Source organism: Lontra canadensis, unplaced genomic scaffold, assembly GCF_010015895.1.
Source record: "Lontra canadensis isolate GAN:19392208 unplaced genomic scaffold, GSC_riverotter_1.0 scaffold56, whole genome shotgun sequence".
Taxonomy (NCBI): domain Eukaryota; kingdom Metazoa; phylum Chordata; class Mammalia; order Carnivora; family Mustelidae; genus Lontra; species Lontra canadensis.
In genome coordinates, this window is record NW_022631050.1 from 10385230 (window position 1) to 10408439 (window position 23210).

Sequence of the window (23210 nt, forward strand, 5' to 3'; positions counted from 1 at the left end):
ATCCAGGTATGTCATTTTGACTGAGATCTTGGTTCTAAGGGCTGGGGATGTGTGTGTGTGTGTGTGTGTGTGTGTGTGTTTTGTTTTGTTTATATTTTGAGTGTGTGGAACAGGTATTGTGATAGCATTTGTGTATATTAACTTTCTGCTGTTTTTTAGCTAGTGGGACATGAGAAAGGCTTTATTGGATTAATTAAATTTGGAAGGCCCTTTAAAGGGCCTAGTAATTCCTTTAAGGAATTACTCTTGTTCTATTAGTAGAGAGCTCAGGCTGGGGTGGTATGGGAACCCATGCTCTGCTTACAGTTCTGAGCTAACAGATGCTCTGGCTGAAATGAAAAAGAAATAGGAAAGATTTTGTTTCTTGGAACAAAATGTACAATAGCTAGGAATGTTAATTTGGGAACCTCAGTTTCTCTTTGAGAATTTGGTAATGGGGTGAAGTTCTTATTGCTCAAATCAGAGACATTTTAATATTGTTTTAGTTTTTCAGGGTTTTTTTTTTTTTGGATAATCTATGACATTTTATGTCATTATCTATATATTGGTAATGTGAATGGGAAGAACTGAATAACAAGAGGATATTTGGTCTAGAATATAGTTTGAATTACTCTTCTTACCCATTTGAGCATTTTATAGACAAAAACGAAATTGCTTGATCTCCGGAAGATATAAAGAGAAACAGGTTGGTTGACATGGGGGGAATTATCACATGAAGATGGGAGGCTGGTCTCTTCCTCCAAGGACAGTAGCCAATCTGCCTTCAGGTGGCATGTAATAAAGATTAAAAAAATGGTTAAAAATCTTTCTCACATTACAAGTTTGATCATAAACCATATCCAGTTTGAGTTATATACCACCTTTTGATTTAGACAGAACAACGGTAGCTACATTTTACTTCTAAAAAAAGAAAACTAAGACATAGGGAATAAGGATTTCCCAGAAGACCTGTATCTGCTTTATGCCCTACAAATTATTTGTTATTGATATTTCTATATTAGACTATCAGATGGGAGATGGACTAGGAACAGAGACCTTACAATGGGATTGGAATCAACATGAATGCACAGGGCAAATGTTCAGATATAAAATTCTGTATGGTGTATCTATTTTTAACTCAGCATGCATTTATAGGATTCAATATCTACAGTGCATATTCTGGAGTCTTACTACGCATAGGACATTGAACTAAGTATTGAGAAATATACTGAGACAGAGACCAGTCCTTGTCTTCTAGAGTTCACCATCTAGTTAAAGCCATAAGACAAAGACGTGATGACAAAAAGTGACATGTGTTCACTGCCATAAGAAAGGCCTAAAGAATTATAGGTCTTCTGATTATGGAGTATGAGAACTCCTAACCTGAGGTGACCAGAGCAAGTTTTATGATGGTTAATCCTTCTGAAACTTTCTTATTCCCATCCACGTGGGCTTCAACTATGGTCACCAACTGCCGACATTGTTTGGTCTCCTGAAAATTATTCCAAGATTTATTTAGTTGCTAGTTTCCCTTATGCAAGCATATGTTCAGTCATTCATTCAACAAACTTAATTTTGAGGATCTAAATGGCTTTAGAATATGGAGACACAGCCAGCATCACCATTACCACAATGACCCAGTCCATCTGTGTCAAAGAGCTCATTGAGGAATACAAAACACCCCTCCCTCCAAAAAAAATCAATGTTATTAGCCCAGAGTTTGGCAAGAGCTGTGAGAAAGATAAGAACAGTGTACTCTGCATTCACATAATATGGACATCCAGGCTGATTTGGGAGGCCAGGAAAGTCTTCCAAAGAAAAGTGATATCTAGGTTTAGGCCTGAAAGATAAATGAGGGTTAGTTGATAAATGTGCCTGGAGAGGATGGAGTGTTAGGAAGGTTCAAGGGATTTTGTCTAAATTACAGCAGAAAAGGCAAACCTGGTCAACCTTGCTGCTGTGTGTTGAGTGATTTCAGGGTTTTGAAAATTTTCTGAATTTTCCCCCATCACACATATCCCCATCAGAGCCCAGGTCTTATTGGAATCTTTGCAGTTTCAAATGATTGTGGCAAGAATAGGAAAACCTGTGAATAGTGACATATTTATTCTATAATAGAAAATGAAGACACCTGTAGAAATGCTAATGGTAAATTATTAGACCGTACAGTACAGTATGAGCAAAAGTATTTTATCCCAGAGTGAGGTAGGTGACAGTAAAGACACAGATCTATAAATTTTTATTGTCCTAGAGGATGAAGTCACAGAATTGTAGGAAGATTTTAATTATGAGTCGATTCTGTCAGTTAGGTGGAGAACCCTGAGAATGTGTGGATCTTAGTGCCTGAAAAATCTCTTTAAACAGGAGAGATAATCTAATTTAGGTGTCAGCCCTCATGGCAAAGATAACACTCTGAGTTTACCACACAATTTTCTCTTCCTGGATTTGCTGAGACTACACTTCTTAGCCTCTTTGATGTTAGATTAGGACTGAGTTTTATTGGACTGAGTCTTGGCCAGCAGAATGTGAGCAAAAGAGATATAAACCACCTCTAAGTTTGACCTTTAAAAGTAGCTCCTATATTCTATTTCCCTTTCTCTTCTTATGTTGAATCTGGAAGACAGTATTCTTACTGTAGCTAAAAGGTAGAAGCAACTTGAATCATTGAATGAGGGCTTAGAAGAACTACCAAGTACAGCCAACCTCCATCAAGCTACAACATGAGCAAGAAGTGAATGTTTGTTGTGTTAAACCATTGATACGTCGATAATTTTTTTATTGAAGCAGGGCCTTGCCTATTCTGATGAATGTACTCCTCCTCGTAGAGGTCTTCCCATGCCTGCCTTTCTATTTCATGGGGGTCATTTATGACACTAAGGTTTGGTAACTCGTTTGGCATAGGAAATTAAGAAAGCAGGAATCAAGGAAACTGTTGTTTTTTTGGTTTGTGTAGGGAAAGTTGTGAACTGAGATGGAATTTTTTAAGATAGGCCAAATTAAAAAGAGTAGATTTGAGGATAAAAGTATGAAATTAATTTTGGGGGTGTTAGATTAGAAGGATTTTTTACTTTATATCATGGATGATCTCATAAATCTTGAGGGCAGGTATTCTGGTCTTACATGTTTAATTCCCTGTAGTATCTAGTATCTATATACCATTTATATTTGTTGATGGGTTCCCTGGATCAGCTGAATTCTGGAGGAGATTTTCCGACTCCTTGAATCAATGAATTCCTCTGAGAGCTGTGCATTTTTGTATTCTTTTTGTGACTGGAATTGTCTACACACTCAAGGAAGTCACGTGTTTAAATCACAATAACATATTTATGCTGCTTTACTTCTTGGCTTCCCCTTCTCCCCAAATCTCCATTTTCTTGAACAGTTTTAAGCAGCATGCTGTCACTCTTTGTAAAGATATTTCTCATTAGGTAGATTGTAAAAGCCAACACCAAATGTCAAATCCAAGTTTGTTGCCCAAGCGATTTGGAAGGTCAGAATGATCTCCACAAGATGCATACCAGCAGCTAACTCAATTTTTGATTTCCCCAAATGACTTTTCTTGTGAAATCTGGTTTTCACATCTTCCCATGCTTTTCCCTAATGGCCTGCTTTTATATTAGAAAAATAACCAAGAGGAAGTATTTTAGAAATGTTATTGTTTTTATTTTTCTTTGAACTCTCTTAGATTATGCCTTTGTGTTTTTTCCTAGAAGACTGTTTTGCATAGAGTAGGTACTACCTAAGTATTTGTTGATGGTTTAAAGATACTGGTTTGAGCTGGAAGGAAATGTAGGGATCATCTAGTCCAATCCTGTCCCTTTACAGGTGAGAAATTGAAAGCCTGGAGAACTGAAATGTTTTGGCCAAGGTCACACAGCTGATCAAGTACAGACCTGCTGCTATTACTAATGATGCTACTCCTTTAATTATGTGCATAACTCAACAGTTTTCACAAAGCCATCATTTATCTCATCTGTGAGGTAGGAAACACAGGCATAATCAACACTTTTGGTTTTTAACAAAGAAGGAAATTGAGGCTCAGGAAAACCGCGTCAAATAGTTGAACGATCTTATTCATTTATTCCACAAATTTTGATTGAGGCCCTGTTATGGGCCCGGCTCTGCTCCGGCTTTGTTCTAAATATGAACAAAACAGAGTTTTTGCCCTCTTTTTATCAGGGAGAAAAAAAGAAGAAAACCCCATAATAAAGAATAGCTGGAACAAGCGACCTGGCCTCCCGACTCCGATCCCGTAGTGATTTTTCTCTCCATCCTTGTTAATGAATTAAAACCAATGAAATTTCTGATTGATTGATTGATTCTCTCACACTAAGGAAAAGTAACCCCGTTAAAGGATTTCTCCTGCGAAGAATGCAAAGCATTTTAGGTGCAGCAATAATAGGAGGGCTTCAGAGAGTTACATAATTTTATGTGCTCAAGAGAATATGGGGAAATCACAGTCCATGTTCTCATTCTCTCCAGTTTTGAGATTTATGATTGGTCTGTTACAATAATAATAACTGAATATTGGCACAAGAAATATATTTGATTCAGTGGGTAACAGTTGACAGCCTTAACTTGTGAAATGTAGCAAAGTTCTTGCAGGAAGCTGCCGCAGAATATGTAATACACAAGAAGGTATTCAGGGAACAGGGAAATAAAATCAAAGGAACCTGCTACCCAATCTGTTTCATTAAATATGAAAATTAAAATGCCTTAACAAAATGCTTTCTCTTCCTCTCTCCTCCCAACAAACAAAAGCTTTGGTAGGCAGCCTGAAATTGCTCATCAAGGAAAAAGAGCAGACTGATTCTAAACGGCTTCTTTTGAATGAAGCAATTAATGCTAAAAGGAACATGTTGTCTCCTCAGCATTTGTAAGGTAAAACATTCATTGTACTTCCTGGCACTCTATCAAGCCTCTCCTTCACTTAAGCCAGTAGAGAAGTGGTTTGCTGCTTGTGCTCTTGACCTCTGGTAATCAGAAGGGTTTGGCTGATTAACTTGACAGCAGTGATTCTCCTTGGGACTAGGTATGTGTCTGAGAACCATATTCCTGGATTCGTCTTTCTCAGACCCTGACTTGCTGGCTTTTGCAGGTCCATCAAGGCTGGCATCCCCTCCATTTACAAAATAGAGATGGTACCTTATGATTGTTAGGTTCTGAAATGCAGGAGAGTAATGCAACGCGTATTATCTTAATTGCATTTGTTCTCGTGAGTCAGCTTTTTCAAGAACACTACCTTCTTAAAGACTTCACAGCTTTTTCAAGAACACTACCTTCTTAAAGACTTCATTTGCTCACTCACTAACTCATGCATTTATTCAGAACACATTAATTAATGAGGTCTGTGTAACTGAGACAGTAGGGAATGTTCTGGAGTAGGGGCACAGATTAAGACATAGTGCCCATCCTCAAGGAATGCTCAGTTTCATGTGGAAGGCAGGCAGAGATTCCATATGACAGTGAAACATGGTGGCTTAGTGGAAGGAGCAGGTGCAAGGCATGCTGGGATTATGAAGGGGTGGTGGGAGCTCTCTCTGCGCAGTGCGGACTCTGGACTGGGCTGGAGACGTCGATGGCCGGGAGGACTTGGATTTTCTTTTGTGCAAACCCTGCCACCTGCTCCCCTCAAGTGGAGACTTTCTCTCTTACTTGTTTCATATGTACATGTTTCTTAGAAGAGGTTTTTAGAACAAAGTGTTTTATTTAAAAAATACAGATGATCCATCTGAATGGTCTCTGTTAATTCACTTAATGCTCCTTTAAATAATCCTGGTAGCAGGAGACAATGTCCTCCCCATTTTACATAGGAGGAAAATATTTATCTTAAATAAACATTTGTTGTTTCACGGTCAGTGCCAAAAATAATGGTCCTTATGTCTTCCTCTATGAAACCAATCTACTGAAGTGTTTTCACATTCCGTTTGGGAAGGTCAGTCATTGGCAGGTAGCAAGACAAATATTTGTGGACTGGCTGAATGATGACAGAGATTAGACCTATCTTTGTATAAAATACCCGTTTTAAAGAAATTGTAACATTTTGTTTGTTAGCCTGAAAGTGAAATACACTTTCCACCAAAGCAATAATAGATCTCTGAATAAGATTCTAAGTGATTCACTTTAATTCAGGTTAGTAGGTGGTAATCTTTTAGGTACTTGCCCATGCTTAATTTTACTTACACTTTTTGTTTTCCAATCTTGGATGGTAAAAGTAGATTTTATTCATTTAATTAATTTTGGTATGATGTCAGGAAGCTTGCTTATACTCAACCAGAGGCGTTATTTTTTTTCAACATTTGCATTATGATAATGTGACATAAAAGGGGGAAAACCTGTATTCCTGAGTCAGAGACGGAGGTTCAAGTTTTTGTTCTGCTATAAGCCAGCTGTGTAACTGTGGGCACATTTCTTTCCTCTCCTGGTTTCAGCTTTCTCAGGTATGAAATGGGCTACTAATCCCAGGTGACCTTCCCTCATTGTTGAGGATCAAAAGTAATGATCTAATTAAAAGTGTACTCTGAACTATAAAGTGCTGTATGAGTGAAGGTGCTTATTATTCATTGAGCCCTGGGCCTCTCAGAGCATATGATCTTTTTCCAGAGTTGTTTGTTTACAGTCGATTAACACCCCCTGCAACCTGCCTGCTTTTTAAAGTCCGCAGAGGGGGGATTGGCAAAGAAATAAAAAGCTACAGCTTTCATGTAAAGTTTCTCTCCCACTTAATCCTTCTTTGGATTCCCTATTCATGTGTCTTCTTAATCACAAGGCTCAAATGAGGCAGTACCTTCCAGTCCTACTTGAGGATTCTGGGGGCTTGAGGGCCTCACATTTCAGGGAAGACCATCCAAACTCCCCCTCACCCCCTTTGCCAAATTCCTTATGTCAGACTCCTTTTTTCCTTTCTCCCCCTAGTTAGAGATTTCATTGCCTGCTCAGAAAATGGAGCTTCTGGCTTTTTAGTTCATTCTGTTAGATTTTGTTTGATATAAAAAAAAGTCTTTAACAATCAGCAAAGTGCTTCTGCAAGGGCACTACTCTGATGGCAGTCCATCTTTCTTATCTCCGATCAAATTCACTTCCTTGACCATGACCAAGTGCAAGGTGGATTTCTCCCCGTCAGCACTGCAGGTGCTGCTGTGCCTGGAACAGAGCTTGGCTCCTTCCCTGAGTTTGCAGCATCCTTACAGATAATAAAAATTCTGGAAGCAGGACTTCGCTAGCAGTTTTGGTTTGGGGATGATGCGTGAGAAGGAGAAAAGTCCATTTCGGGTTATGAGGTGCTGACACCAGGAAAACTCCTTGTTCCAGATAAAATACGTCAATTTGACTCAGAAGACACAGGAAGGGGGTCGAGCTGTCCTCTTGTAAGATGGCATGACCTTCTTCTAGTATTTTATATATATATACATATATATGTGTGTATATATATATATATATATATACATATATATATATATATATGTTTGTATATAATACACCATTCTGCTTTCAGAAAGAACTTGAAGGTTATGATTCTTTCAGTGAGGGACGCTGGTCATGGAAGCAGGCAATGGCTGGATTTCCAGCTTCACCACTTACCAGCTGTATGATAATGGGACAAGTTTGCATTGATTTATAAATACCTGCCTCCTCGCTCCCTGGTATGTTCTGTGGGTTAAGTGACAATGCCTGTGTGTGATGCTTTCTGATTTTTAAACATTTTCAAATGAGTGGCCAGTAGATCACTTAAAAAAAACACATGTTTTGGGGGCTTTGGTCTGTGTCTGAATCACACTCCAATTATTTGCTAGCTCTGTGACCTTGGACAGTTCACTTAAACTTACTGAGCATAGGTCTCCTCGGCTTTCAGATGGGATGACCATACCAGACACCGGGCAGAGCGGGCAGGGGTTTCTGTGCAGTGTGGAGGTCCTCGGCATCAGCTGCCTCCAGCCAGCTTCTCCACCTGCGGTGCGTGCCCTGCCTACTCCAGCCCAGCTCTCCTCCCTCACCTGCCCTGCTGGTGCCAGTCTGCTCTGCAGCTTCAGCCAATCATACACCCTGAGTGGCTGCAGGTCTGAGCTGCATGGGGATACTGGAGCAACCGGGAAGGGCTGCCTCGCACCAGAGCAGCTGCCAGACTGCTCGAAAGGTTGCCATGGGGTGGTTATTCCAGCAGGAGTCCCGAGGAAACCAGGCATGACAGGGGTGACCTGTCCAACACTAGTGCCCCAATTGTGGCCACCCTGGCTGCCTTCTGCGCCTGGCATTGCCCTGAGGCATGAGTGGCATCCTTTCACATCTGGTTAACCCCATCATCCCAATGACGACAGAAGCTTTCAAGAAACACGGAGCACACACCCCAATAAAATCTTTGGAGTGACAACCTTGGACATCGCCAGAGCCAAGACTTTTATTATAGTACTGAGGGGTTTGGCTCCTGCTTGCCTCAATGTTCCTGTCACTGGTGGCCATGCTGGGAAGACCATCATCCTCCGATCTCCCCGAGCACTCTCAAGGTGGACGCTCCTCCAGGACCAGTTGACAACTGTTACTGGGAATATTCAAGAAGCCCACATGGAAGAGGTGAAGGTCTAAGCCAGAGCAGGCTCTGCCACCCTGTCCGTGGCTATGTGGGAGCTGGGTTTGTCTTCTCCCTTCTGGAGGCAATGAACAGGAAGAAAGGAGTTGTTCAGTGTTTCTTCATTAAGTCCCAAGAAACAGACGGGGCCTATTTCTCTACACCATTATTCCTGGGGGCAAAGGGCATCCAGAAGAATCCAGGCATCAATAAGATCTCCCCTTTCAAAGAGAAGATGATAGCAGAAGCCATCCCTGAGCTGAAGGCCTCCATCAAGAACTGAGAGGAGTTCGTGAAGAAGATGAAATGAGAGAGCAGCCAGCCAGTGGTCTGTTTCCCTAACTTATGGAGACACTTTTACAGGAGACTGTAAAGCCATCTCCTGTTGCTTTGTGTTTCATTTGCATTAACCACGAGTGTCTTGTTAGGGTCACCTTCCTTTCCAAATCATGGGTCCGTCTGTGGGTACATCAATAAAAGCAAGCTTTTATTTTCTTAAAAAAAAATGGGAATGACAATACCAAAGTTGTAGGGACATCAGGAAGGAGTAAATGATGAATGTGAGTTGCTTGGCTGGGTACGTGGCGTGTGGTATGCGCTGTCTGCGTGGTTGCTGGTTTTATCTTTCTTGCTTTCTACCAAACACTGAGAAGAGAGAACAGCTTTTATTCACGTGCTTTCCATTGTGAAATGGTTGGTAACCACTGGCCCAGAAAGATGAATTGTGATACTCTATTTAAATCCAGCAGGAATATCTTCTAAAGCAAAGCATACACTTGGAGATTGTGACTACTGTTAGTTAGAATGCAATCGCTTCTACCCTTTGAAGCAGCAAGCATCCTTCCTGAAGGAAGAGGGAGACGCCCTAAGAGTTCATGCTTTTGATTCATGGAAACCCGATTATTCTCATTCAGGTGTCCCTAGAGCCCGGGGCATGTCCTACAGAAGATCTTTTCTTTTAATATTTCTGATCTACCTCTGAGGTAGGGAGAAGGGAACATAGGAGTCTCAACTGAAAGGGAAAATGAGGATACCCATGGGAAGTCCTCCTCCGAAGCCAGGAAGGCACTGGCAACAGGAGACCATGACTCGGATGGCTGCTCCATCAGAAACCAGAGTCCCAGAGGGCAGAATGCGGGAACCGGAAGGATCTCCAAAGTCATTTGGGTGATTATGTATGGGAATAAGCAGAAGCTATTTGCCAATGATAAAATTGTAGCTGTGATAGTATGTGCTGTTTCCTGTACGCCAAGTGAGTGGGGAATCTGGTCTAGGACTTGGGCCTCTTCCCGCCTGATTTAGAAAGTGTCACCTTTGCTTTGGAGGCACTGGAGGAAATCTTGACATGAACATGACACAATCCTTACCCTCAAAGCCAAAAAGGAAATAAAATGCAGACACACGTGGCTGTGACCCCAGGTGAAGGTCTTAGGCTTTTCTCAAAGTAATGTGGAGGGTAAGAAAAACAAACCTTATGCCTGGTTTGGAGAATCAGGGGTACAAACTCCCAGAAGAGATGGTCTTCAAGCAGAACCTCGATGACCAGCTGCTATGCCAAAGAAAGATGTGGGTACAATGATTGGCCCTAATGCAAAAAGGTGATCATTTCTGGGTGAGCTAAAGAGAGTCTAAGTTATTTTTCTTCCCTCAGCCTCAGTTTCTCATCAGGAAATAGGCACAGGCATACTTCTCCTATGTGGTCCGCTAACGTACGGGAAAGCATTATGCCCAAATGCTCCCTCGTTTTCTCTCATTCCCTCCCCACAGATCTCAAGAGCTGGTCCATCATCTGTGCTCTCGGTAGCTCTGATATTTTTCCTTTGGCTTACCAATTTACATAACACTCCGATCACTGGGCGGCTCTAAGGGGTGGGTAGTAAAAATACCCTAAAAATTTAAAAACAAATTTTGCACAGTTACAACTCAGAGAGAAAATTCCTCTGAGTCGCACATTCCCTGTTACCTTGCTTTGCCAGAGTCAAACTCCTATTAGTGACCAACCTTTGTGTCCCCTCCTGGAGCACCAGCTGAGGCTGTAGCACTGGGGTGAGATCTTTATGCCAGAGGGTCTTCAGAGCAGAGAGCATCAGCACTGTGTAAAAAGAGGCTTGAGGAAGGAAGAAGTGTGTTAAAGAAAGGAACTGACAATTAGAAGTTGGGTAGAAGTAGGATTGCCAGATTTAGTAAATAAAAATATAGGATACCCGTTGGTTTCAATGTTGATAGTCAAAATATGATTTTTTAAGGTGAATATGTTTCACCTATTACATGGGATATATTTAGACTAGAATGATTATTTATCTTAGATCCAAATTTAGTGGGGCATCCTGTATTTTATCTGGTAACTCTACATGTTTGGGGCAGGAAATAGTAATGGAGCTAAATAATAATAAAAATAATGTATTTTTAAAGAAAGGTTTATAGTTGTTTTTTTTAAAGATTTTATTTATTTATTTGAGAGAGATTGAAGAGAGCATGAGGAGGGAAAGGGAAAGGGCAGAGGGAGAAGCAAGCTCCCCACTGAGCAGGGAGCCTGATGTGGGACTTGATCCCAGGACCCTGGCATAGTGACCTGGGCTGAAGGCAGATACTTAACCTACTGAGCCACCCAGGCACCCCAGAATTTATAGTTTTAAAAACACCCTTAGAGGGCATCTAAGTGGCACAGTCAGTTAAGCGTCCGACTTTTGATTTTGACTCAGGTTGTGCTCTCAGGGTCTTGAGATAGAGCCCAGCATAGGGCTCCATGCTCAGCTTGGAGTCTCCTGAGATTCTCGGTCCCTCTCCCTTGGCCCCTCCTGCTCGTGCACACTCTTTCTTTCTCTCTCAAATAAATAAATAAGTCTTAGAAAGGGGAGGAAGAGCTCAGGTTTTTTTTTTTTTTTTTAACTTTGTCCTCGCATTAACAAAAGGTAGGTGTTCCTCTAGTTTTGTATGTGATGCAGGATAAGGTTCAGAGACGTTCAGTGACTTACCTAAGGACATGCCACAGACGGTGACAGTGCCAGCCTTCAAGCTCAGGTACTTTTTAAGCTTCTTATTTTGAGATAATTTTAGACTTACAAAAAAGTTGCAAAATTAGTAGGGTGCTCTTGTATCCCCTTTAGGCAACTCCTTTTTACATGAACACCTTAAATAGCCATAGAACAATAATCAAATCAAAGGAATTCACCTTGGTATATTACTACTCTCCACTGAAGTACCGACTTTATTCAGATTTCACGAATTTTTCCACTAGTGACCCTTTTCTTTCCCAGAATCCATTTCTGCTTCCCACATCACTGTCTGTTGTCATGTTTCCTTAGTCCCCTACCATCTGGAAGGTTCCTCGGTTTTTCCTGTCTTTCGTGATCTTAGTGCTTTTGTCAAGTACTGATGAGTTATTTTGTAGGATGTCCTGCGGTTTTGGTTTGTCTGATGTTTTCTTAGGATTCTATGGAAGGCACTGGGAAGGAATCCACAGAGGAGATAGTCCTTTTCAATCCATACCATGTTTATTATGTTGACATGTTGTATCGGTGATATTAATCTTGACCACTTGCTAAAGATGACATCTGCTGGGTTTCTCCACTGTACACTTACTGTTTTCCCCTTTGTGATTACTAAATATTTTTAGAGGAGTTACTTTGAGACCATACTGAAATCCTGTGTCCACTTAAACTTTCATCCACCAATTTTAGCATCTATTGGTAGATCTTGCTTGCTGCCGTGCCTAGTGTGGTCCTTATCCCTTCTACATTAATTAATTAGCATTCCTCCATAGGAAAGACTTGTAGGTTTATCCAGTTACCTTGTTTAAATTCAGTTATTGTAATTCCAAGTTTATTGTTCTTTTCCCTATAAGCACAGGTGAAGGAAAAAGGGAAAGAATTTGGGTTACTGTAAAGGTATGATTGTTTCAGATGTGCAGTGGGAAGGAGGTAGGGATAATTTTGTTCATTTCACAAGTATTGATCAAACACTTCTATACAAGGCATTGTATGAGGTCAGTGAAGGAAAGAGAAGTGTACAAAAAAATCCAAAGAAGGCTGATAAGTCAAAGATTCATACTTAAGGTACTTTTTATAAAAGGGATAATGAAACTTCTCAACCAAATATTGAACTGAAAAATAGTCACATCTATGATTATGACAAGGGCAAGTGTCTCATAAGGCAGTCAGTTATCAAGCCCTCACTGCACGGTCATCTCTGTGTGGTATAGGACATCTCCAACAAGATGATCATGTTGGGAAGATCTTGGTGCCTTAGTCTGCAGTGTTATGAGCATTTTAGACTTTTTCTCCTAATTCATAGAGAAGAACACAACTAGAAAAGAACCATTTGACTGCCTTTGGGCCCATGATTCCTCTCCTGCCTGGAAGGCAACACAAGGCTTCAGAGAATTCAAGCATGCTCCTCATTAGGAAATTGGGAATTAGTTTATGTATGGTACCTGGAAGAGTTAAACTTCTATTTTTGGTGACTAGAACTGACCATATGGGCATAATCCCAGTGCCCCAAATATCATCAGATGATAAAGGACTGTCATGGCCAAAAGATTTCCCAAACTAGAGCATATTATGTTAACCAGTAGTCAATAAAGCTAAAGGGCAGCTTTACAGAGAACACTAATTATCCTTTTGTGTGGAGTGTAATGAGATCCAGCAAGGGGCAAATATAGATTCTCCTTGTGTGGGTCAGTGGTTTATTCTCCTGTCTCCTATCAGAGTTTGCATATTCAGGCAGGATGTGAATTGTTTAGGACACCCTTGTGAAGAATGGTGATGTGAAGAGAATCTAGCTCCATTACACTAATGTCATTAAAAAAAAAAAATCTGTCCAACAGGAGACCTTATTCTAGCTACAACAGACTTCCCTTTATATTATTCTTCAAATTTTCTGCAGTTGATTCAGGTAATAGCTTTTGTTTTAGAGATGAGGAAACTGAGATTCAGTGCCTTTATGTCATTTTTGCCTACAATGGTGGATCTAGATCTCGGACCCAAATGTTCTGATTCTAGAAAATGTGTTTTTAGCCTTACGCCATATTGCCTCCAGTTAGTGATATTCTTAAAATTCCTTATAACTATAAGTAGTATGATCATATGACCCACTTTTCTCGGAGTGGTTCAGATTTATATTTTCTGCCATGGCATAATTATTGATAGTATGACTTTCTACTCTAAAAAAAATAAAATGTCCTGTTTTAGACAAGAGAGCAATGTATCGCCCTATCCATAGTAAGGCTCAGAGAAATTCTAGCTGAATTCATGCAATCTTTAAACATATGTTAAGAAAATCCTAATACTCCTTAAGTGTTAAAAACTAATTATGCCAGGGGCACCTGGCTGGCTTAGTCAGAAGGGCATGCAACTCTTGGTCCCAGGGTTGTGAGTTCAAGCCCCATATTGGGTATAGAGCTTACTGAAATAAAACATTTAAAAAAGTGAAATTATGCCATTTAAATATATCATGATGCATTCTGTTGTTGGAATAGTATGCACATATAACACACACACATATACCCAATATTTAATGATCTGGAAAAAAGCTCAAAAAAGACAAGATTATAATAACTTGATTCAAATTGTATGTGTATGTGGTTATACCTAGGTAACAAGATTATAAATGATTTTCCTTTTTAAAAAATATGTTTCTGGATTTCCAAATAGCCTAGAATGAGTATATAAAAATTTTACATCTAAAAATTATCTTTAAAATCTCTCCTTTAGAATGAAGGGATTTCTTTTGACAGGAGAATATAAAGTTGTCACCTTGGAGAAAGTAAGACCGCATAGATAGGAGTCTAGTAGTATAGTAATAATCCTTCTCACAAGTAGAACAGAGCTTTATATCCCAAGAATTTTCTGATCATATTTTCTTGCTTAAACTTCCAAAGAAGGCTATAGTCAGTAAGCTTATGTCCCATTTCACAAGGGAAGCCAAAAATGCAGAGAAGACAGTTATTAAGGCATATGTGGGAGCTCTAAGGTTGTCCCAGGTAAGACGTTCCACCACTGGCTCTTATGCTTTTCCTACATTGGTGTTTAATGTCAACAGTGAGATCCTGAGCTAACAGGTAGAAGTGAGTTTGTTTGCTCATGCTGCCCGTCTCTTGTGTGGACTGTAGAGAGAACAGGGCATATTGCCGTCATGGTGTAACACGGGAAATAAAGAGAAGCTTTTCCTTTATTTAAGCAACCATTTAGCCAGCCATTAATTTCAATCCCCAGCCATTCAAAAGAACACTGACTACAACTCTAAGACAGGTTCCAAGCCTGAATTTGTTGTGACTGTGTCTGCCGTATGATTTACGGTGGCTTGCTTTTTCCCTCTGGTCCTGGATTTCTCCATCTGCAGAATGAAAACTTGTAACCAGATCACCTCTATGGTTCCCTCTGGCTTTGATAGTATGTGATTCCAGGCTTCTGAGCTTCAGAGGGAAAAAGTGAATTCCAAAGCTGTATTCCAGAAGCACCCTGTCTAACTTGGGCTCTACTTTTCTTTGCATTTGGAATCAGCCCAAAGAAAAGGTCATTTTTGCAGACATCTTGAGGTTGCGCTCCAATGTCCTCATTAAATAACAGGAACCCAGACTGGCAGGCCCAGGGGAATATTCAATCAAGGAGAAAAAGGCCAAGTCATTACCGGAACCCTATCATCAGAGCTGTAAACACAAGCATTCATTCGTGGGCTTTAGCTGAAAGCATGTTCAATCATGCACTCTCCCTCCTTATACGGGTTCCGTTTGTCAAATGCGTGTGACCATTCCGATAAGTCACCAGGGGTGGGAAAGGAGAAAGAGAAAGAAAGAAAATTGCCACCGTAAATAGACTCTGAACATAGAGAGATCAAAATAGACAGCCTCTGGCTTTAGGGGATGAGTCATCGTCGCAGCCCAGACCGCAAAAACAAGCGTGGCTTCTCTCTTTCGCAGCAGTCTTCCTGTCTGGAAAGGAAACACTGCTCTGATTGGAGATATTGGCCATTTTACAGACTTCAGAGCGGTTTAGGCAACTGAACATACAAGAAGGGGAACAGGTAAAATGATTTTTCCAAGTGCTTCTCTGGAGAACCAGCTACCAACTCTGATCTGAAGACGTGTAGAAAATTTCCTCTTCAACCAACACTGGTTTTTGTTTTGTTTTGTTTTTATATGATAGTCTTCACTTCTGGTGTGGTGTACATATTTGTTTTCCTTCAAGTAATAGAAGTTATTTTTCTGAGACTTGGTTTCTGGGCACTGAGCTGAGCGCTGTGAGGAAAGGAGAGATGAGCTGACATGAGGACCATCTAATGAGGAAGTGGACAGGCATACCTATCATGATATTATAAAAGGAGATATGTGCTGAAACAGGAAAAGCCCAAGACCACAAGGGTGTGAGGGAACCAGTAGTGGGCCCTGATAAATGGTACACTAGATTGAGAGACTGGTGCGAAGAAGGCCTACGTGTGTTCAGGATTTAGCAGTGAGTCTAGGTTGAGCTTGATGCGTCGTGCACGGTGAGGGAGGAGAAGAAATAAGGCTTGAAGGACAGATTGAGTCCAAATCCGGAAGGAGCTTGAATGCCAAGATGCAGTTTTGGGCCTTGTCCTCTATGCTGTGAAGATGGGGAGGGGAAGAAGCAGAGACACTGTGGGAAAGTAACAATGCCAGCTGTAGGGAGGAAAAGATGGAGAAGCAAGATCAAGGAAGATTGGTTAGGGACTCTCATCACAGTTCAGGAAAGAAATAAACTATGGCTCCTGTTCGCATAATAAGAAATATATATTTGGTCTTTGTCCCTGGTTCTTGGCAAAGAGTCCTTAAAACTCATAATTTCTTGAGTGATAGCAGTGATAAGAGCATTTTTTTAACAAAAATTTTTAAACACAGAGCTCCTATAAATCCCTTGGAATTTCCCGAGTGATAGGCTATCTTTTTTCCCTAATGAGACAACTGGCTGCTGGGGGTCCCTAGATAATTTCAGTATGGGGCTTATCACCAGAAAAATCAAGGTATGATTACAGGGGTGGAACTTTCAGTCCCATCTCCCAATTCCTGGAGAAGGGCAGAGGTGGAGTGGCTGGAACTTGAGTCAACCACCAACGGCCAATGAGTTAATCAAGCATGGTGATATCATAAACCCACGATATAAGTCCCAAAACATGGGGTTCAGTGAGCTTCTGAGATGATGAACACTCAGAGGTACTAGGAAGGTAGGAAGATAGCATGCTCCTTCTCCCATACACTGCTCTATGCATCTCTTCCATTTGTCTGTTCCTGATTTATATCCTTTGTAATAAGTCTGTGATAGTAAAATATTCCCCTGAGTCCCGTGAGATGTTCCAGCAAAGTAGTAAATCTGAGGAGAGGATTGTGGGAACCTGCTGAATTTATAGCCAGTTGGTCAGAAGTACAGGTGGTAAGACGGGCCTCTGAAGTGGGGGCAGACTTGTGGGAAAGAGTTCTTAGCCTGTAGGACCTGCTCTAACTCTATGTTAGTACTAGAGAGCTGGGGAATCAGTTGGTGTGGGAAACCCTCCTACACACATTTGATGTCAGGAGTGTCGTGAGTAAAACCAGCTCATTGCTCCCCACCTAGAACATTCCCTTAGATTAGAAAGGAGAGCATCTATAGAAAAGAGTAGAATAAATATGTTTGAATTTTTAATCTGGTTAGGGAGGATATCACTATAAAAATGTTCACCATCATAATGTGTGTGAAATCATCAAGGGATCAGGGAGACAGCTGGAGTCAGCTCAGTTTGACACAAAGGAGACTACCCACTTTATAGGAATATAGGGCAAATAGATTTAGCTGGCCTACTCACACTGTAGACTTTATTTACTGCTCTGAATTCTGAATACTATATATTCAACCACATTTTCTTTCCAGCTTATGATTTCTTTCCTGCCTTGGTACCAGCTCTTGGTCTTTAGAAGGCAGTGGCTTGGAAGAAAGAGAGCTCATGTTACTGCTAGCTCAGCTTTGCCTCTGTCTGACCTTGGGTAAATACTCTGATCCCTTTGGGCCTTGGTTTTCCATCTGCAAAATAGGCATCATGTATTGAATTAATCAGTACCTGGGACCCCTTGCAGCTCTAAGAGTTTAGGATGAATATTTAGTAATGAAGTAGTCTTCATTACTAAGGTTATCTTTCACAAAACAATCCCGTATCATTGAACCCTCCTGATAACTTGGGATATGCTGTGCAGGTATTATTATTTAAGCATATTTCATAGAGGTGTAGATAAAGGTATAGAGATACGTAGAAGGTAGGTAATTTTTACAAGGACATACAGTGTTTTAATGAGGTGGTCAGCACTAGAACCTTGGCCACCTGACTCCCAGCCCATGCTCTCTCAGCTCTCTCGGGCTGTACTGGTTCCTAGGAAAGGTCAGTGGAGTACATTTCCAGGAACACACCCAGAGTCCATGTTTGTTCTTGAATATCTTGTATTTCCAGTGTTTCTTCTCAGTGATACCAGGCCAAAAGAAAGGGAGCCATTTTACCAGGGTCACTGCAAAATATTACTTATGAAAGACACTTAAAAAAAAAAAAAAGATTTTATGTATTCACCTGTCAGAGAAAGAGAGAGAGAGAGAGAAAACTAAGTAGAGGGAGAAGCAGACTACCCGCTGAGCAAGGAGCCCAATGTGGGACTCAATCCCAAGACCCTGGGATCATGACCTGTACTGAAGACAGCCGCCCAATTGACTGAGCCACGCAGGCATCATTGTGAAAGATATTTCTTTAAAACCACTTCTAGCATGCAACTCTTGACCTTGGTGTTGTGAGTTCCAGCCTCATGTTGGGTATAGAGATTACTTAGGTATAAAATCTCAAACAAAACAGAATAAAATCCTTCCTTTTGCTGGGATCTGTGCAGATGTCAAGCTTCTTTTGCTGTCTTTACTTCCATGGGCAGCTGTAGGAAGTTACCCACTTGGATGTGGTCAGCAGGCAGAGGCTGGACCATCTACACTCCTCAGCGTGTGTCCCTCTGGCCATAAAATCATGCTAGCTCTGGGCCAAATGGACTTTGGAGTTCATCCAATCCAATACCCTGTCCAGAGCTAGATATTTTCTATAATGGTTCTATTGGTTGTCCAGCATCTTCTTGAACTTCTACATTACTTCTGGAACCTAGACCTGTATTGTCAGCTATCTGTGGATATCTTCCTGGCCAGCTCACATTCAACATGACTGAAGCCAAATCTATGTTATCTTCCCCAAATACTTCCCTTTTCTCGTCCAGTTGCATTGCCTTCCATTCAGTCCAACAAGCTAAAACCTAATCCTTTAAGTCCTTTTCCTCTTCCTCTTCTGCATTTGAAGAAGTCCTGATTGTGTTCCATTTGCAATCTTGCTTTCCTGCATCCTTCTTTGAACTCATTTCTGCTCTTCCCTTTCCAGGATCTCCACCATCTTTTCCTGGACTATCCATGTAGTCCTCTCACTGATTTCTCAAAGCAATTTGATAAGCAAATATAAATTTTAAATTTCTAAGTGGGAATAAAGGATGCATTTTCCAAACTTATTAACCGTGGACATTTGTTTCCAGGGTATGTCTGGCCAATGTTTGTCTAGTCATTCCAGATGAGTTATAGTCCCTTATCATTGTCACATCTGTCCACCCCTACTTGTCTCTGCACTTGTTATTTCCTTTGCTTAGAATGCCCTTCTTCCTGACTCTTGCCATCTGGGGAAATCCTACGCATGTTTCATGGTCCAATTCAAATGTCTCCTACTCTCTGAAGCCTTCTTTGATCCCATGTCCCGGGATAACCTCTGAGTTCTCAGAGGACTCTGCACTTAAGTTTATTATGATATTTGTTTATTTATTCTGTGTCTATTATAATATTTAAATCATATTCTAGTTGTGTGTGTTTGTATCTGTCTCCCAACACATTGTAAGCTCTTAAGGGCTGGAAACTATATTTTATTCATCTTCCTGTCATAAGACTAGAATGATGATTTTGTTTTCTTTTACTTCCTTCAGTATTGATTCAACAACTTATGGCTGACACTTTATGAACTTGATGCAATAAACAAGCTTACGATTCTAGTACAGTGGTCTCTAATCTCTTTGCCTCCCCCATTACTACCTGGGTCTAGATGGGAACCAGTGGGGTTATGCTGTGGGACATGGAGACATTGGTTTAGAAAGCAAGATGGGGTGAGTATGTTGGCAGTTATAGTACAAGAACCTTCTGGGAGAAGTTATCTGAGAGAGGAGAGCAGGTATTAGGGATGATTCCTGAAGCTTCAGTATCAATATCCTACTTTTACTGAGTACATACTCTGTGCAAGGCTTTGTGCTAGAAGTCTGGGGACACCTGATCCCTCAAGGAACTACTAGTTAGTAGTTGGATTGCTAAAGACTCCTCATTCCCATGAACAAAACCCAATGCTGCTAGCTGGGCTACAAAGATAAACTTATTTTAAGGATGTGAGTGTGTCAGCATCCAAGGGCAAGGAAATAGTTAGGTCTGGAACTGAGCTGGAACCAGAGGATGAAGAGCCATAGGGAGTCCAGGAAGTGGTTGTACTTTTGTTCTTTTTGTGTGTCTGTTTTCTTCTTCTTTCTTGCTATGGGCCAGTATTCTTAGTTTCCCTAGCAATCTATGGTTCAGAAAGCTGTGTTAGGAATGTGGCTAGCACTGAGTATCACATCTAGCTGAGTTACCTGAGACACATAATTTTCCTAAGTCTCCCATCTATGAGATGAGATTTGACTGGCTCAAATGTCAGCTTTGAGGGCCTATTTTGACAAGTGCTGCCTTAAGTCATTTTTCAGATTTGGTCTGATTATAAATAAATATGAAAATATTAGAAAATAGTGACTCTGGGAAAATTTTATCCAACTCTGGATTCCAGTGCTCTTGGGCAGCCAATCAAACCTGTTTTGTTAGAACAAGTGAGCATAAGATTCCTCCCTTTCTTGTCACTCTTTTCCACCTAGGAACATCCTGGTTCTCTCTAATCCACACTGCCTTCTCCTTTCTTCATCTGCTCTCTAGCCTGCCTCCCATCTCAGTTGCAACCCTGGGCCACATCAAAAATATTATGCACATTCGGAATATATTTGCCAAAATATCTTCTGATATTTTAAATAGCCTGGTAACTCTTCAGTTTGGGGACAGTCCATGCATTTCCCATCTGTGCAGTAGTAATGCTTCTCTCTGTACACTGCCACAGGATTTGCCAAGTGTTTTTGTGTCTATTAGCTTATTTGGTCTTCACAACAATCATTCAGTCACTCAACAATCTTTATTGACTATCTACCACATACCATGTGTTGGGATAGGTATAGGGCTACAATTGAACAAAATACACATAAACCATGCTCTGATGGAGCTGGTAGTCTAGAGGGACAGAGTTCATATTTCCCCTCCAATTTTTAGAGACAAAGAGACTAATGTGAAATGACAGTAGATAGGTAGTAGAGCTAGGGCCCACCTGGGCTTCTCATTCCCTATCTGGGACTCTAATCTTGCCAACCTTCTGCCTAGCTTAATATCCCTGAGCAATCTCCAGGAGTTAACTCAGAACAGCTGATGCCAATGAGGATGTCAGAGTGACCAATAGAGAAGCCCAAAATATCAAATTTTAAGAAAATGAGAAGATCAACTAGCTTCTGAAAACCCCAAAGTAGGGGGAAGGAACAGATCCTAAACCAAAACAATGAATAGAATGACAGTAATAGCCACTGGAAAACAAAAATTAAAGTAGTTTGTTCTCTCAGAGACGAAACCCTGTAGGGTGTCCTTACATTACAGGGAAAGTGTTTGATGTGAGTATACAGGTCCTGCTGTGAACAGAACTCCAATTTGTATCTTCCATGCAGCCCTGATTGACAGGCAGAGCTGGACTCAGAAGGGAACAGGCCACAGCTTGGCTTTTTACCTTTTGAAGGATGATCACAAGGGGTCCTAGTGGGGTGCGAAGAGGAGTGGGGTGAGCAGGGAGGAGTAGGCTCCCATTAATGTGTCCTCCCCTATGCCCGCAACACATTAAAGTTATGCCTGCTTTCCTCAGGCCAACCAACACCCTTCCACTCTTCACATTTCTGTAACGGTCAAGTGCAGGCCTTGGTTGGTAGATGTTTAGGAATGAGGTCGTGAACTTGCTTTCCCTGAGCTGTAATAAGACATCTTGAGTTACAGAGGCATTGATGTTTGCCCCTCTACTCCTCCATCTTTATGCTGGAAGATAGTCTCAGGGCACGCAATCCCATGGATGCTGAATGAAGACAGAGCCAAAAGATGAAAGGGTGCTTTCTCAGATGTTAATCAGGGGTTTAAAGAAGACAGGGTTCCTGCCTCAAGAGGAGGAAGACCTATGTAGACCATAATTCCACTATAATCAAGTAAAAGGTATGTATGTATTTGGGAAAGCCCAAAGGATAGAGAGATTCCTTGCATCTGGGTGATGCTTCAGAGCGGGACGCTGGAGTGAGAGTTTGCTTGGTAGCCAAGTATAGTTGGGGTTGAGGGACAAGGGGAGAAAATGGCCAGGTAAGCAAAGACTTGGAGGTGTGAAAGTGCTTGGGGAGTGTTTGATGTGTTGCTGACTGTGTTTCCGATAACAATGTCCTTTATGTAATTATATAAGATAGACGTTTGTCTGAGTTTTAAGGTAGGCTGGTTACTTTAACGATCAGCAAATTAGCCATAGAGGTTTAAGAGTGTAGACTTCATTTCTTATTCACTTCCTAGCCCAGTGTAGGTTGCCAGGAGTTCTTCTCCAGATCATCATTCAGCGGCCTGAATTCCTTCTGTGTGTAGCTCTGTTCTCTCATAGGCCTGTGTTTGCCCTCAATGCGTAGATGGAGAAAGAGAAGGAGGATGGGTCATGTATGCACAGATAACTTAAAGGTAAGGCTGGGAAGTTGTGAATTTCACTGATATTCATATTTCTTTGACCAGAACCTAGCTAGATGGCCACACTTAACTGCAAGGGGTTCTGGGAATTAGAGGCTAAGAGGAGAACATGAAATGTCAAGCAGAATGATCTCTACCACAGCTTGGAGTCTGGAGAACAGGGGAATGGAAAGAATGGGGTATTGTACCTACCAGATTGGAATTTCCGAAAGCCTCCAGCTTCCCTAGGGGGGAAGGCATGTGATAAAGGAGTCAGGCTGGGTTGTTGGTGAGAAGTGCCCTGTGGCCAGATTCTTCAGCAGAAAAGAAGAAGAATGATTCTAACTCAAGGGGGCTTGTAACTAGATGAAAGAATTCTGCTCCAGCCATGAGAAAATGGACAAGAAATCATTTCAGCTCAGCTCTTAAAATGGGAACAAAAAGAAATCCAGCCAAGAAGGCAACTTACAGCCTCAACATTTATAGAGAACTACGTGTTCACTGTCTTCAGCTGATCTTCCCGCTAATCTTGGGAGAAGGACCTGGTTGAGAATTCTCATTCCCATTTTAGAAATGAAGAAACCTAATCCCAGAGAGGTTAAATGATTTACCTAGGGTTGCACAGTAAGAAGGAGACAGACCAGCCATCCAAACCCATGTCGTGTTCTTTCCACACTTCCACACATCCTCCTTCCCATGGGGCAGATGCTGACCATACTTTGGAAAGTTGACCCAGATCCAATCCTAGACATGGGGCCAGGATCCTGGGGAAATTCTCCTCTCAGCCACCCTTCTGTCAGCCTGACTTTTGGAATCAGTGAACCAACTCCTTGTTCAGA

The 23210-nt window shown here is 41.2% G+C and overlaps 1 protein-coding gene and 1 pseudogene across 1 annotated transcript in view; both read left to right on the plus strand.

Moving 5' to 3' along the window:
• The first annotated feature begins 4828 nt into the window (after positions 1 to 4828).
• Positions 4829 to 23210, plus strand: part of TPRG1 (tumor protein p63 regulated 1) — a 194699-nt gene continuing 176317 nt past the window's right edge. Inside the window, exons 1-2 of the mRNA XM_032875627.1 lie at positions 4829 to 4860; positions 22313 to 22386. Of these exons, the coding sequence (XP_032731518.1) occupies positions 22330 to 22386 (57 nt within the window). The 5' untranslated portion in view covers positions 4829 to 4860; positions 22313 to 22329. The remainder of the gene's footprint in view (positions 4861 to 22312; positions 22387 to 23210) is intronic.
• On the plus strand, positions 7837 to 8852 carry LOC116878162 (annotated as a pseudogene).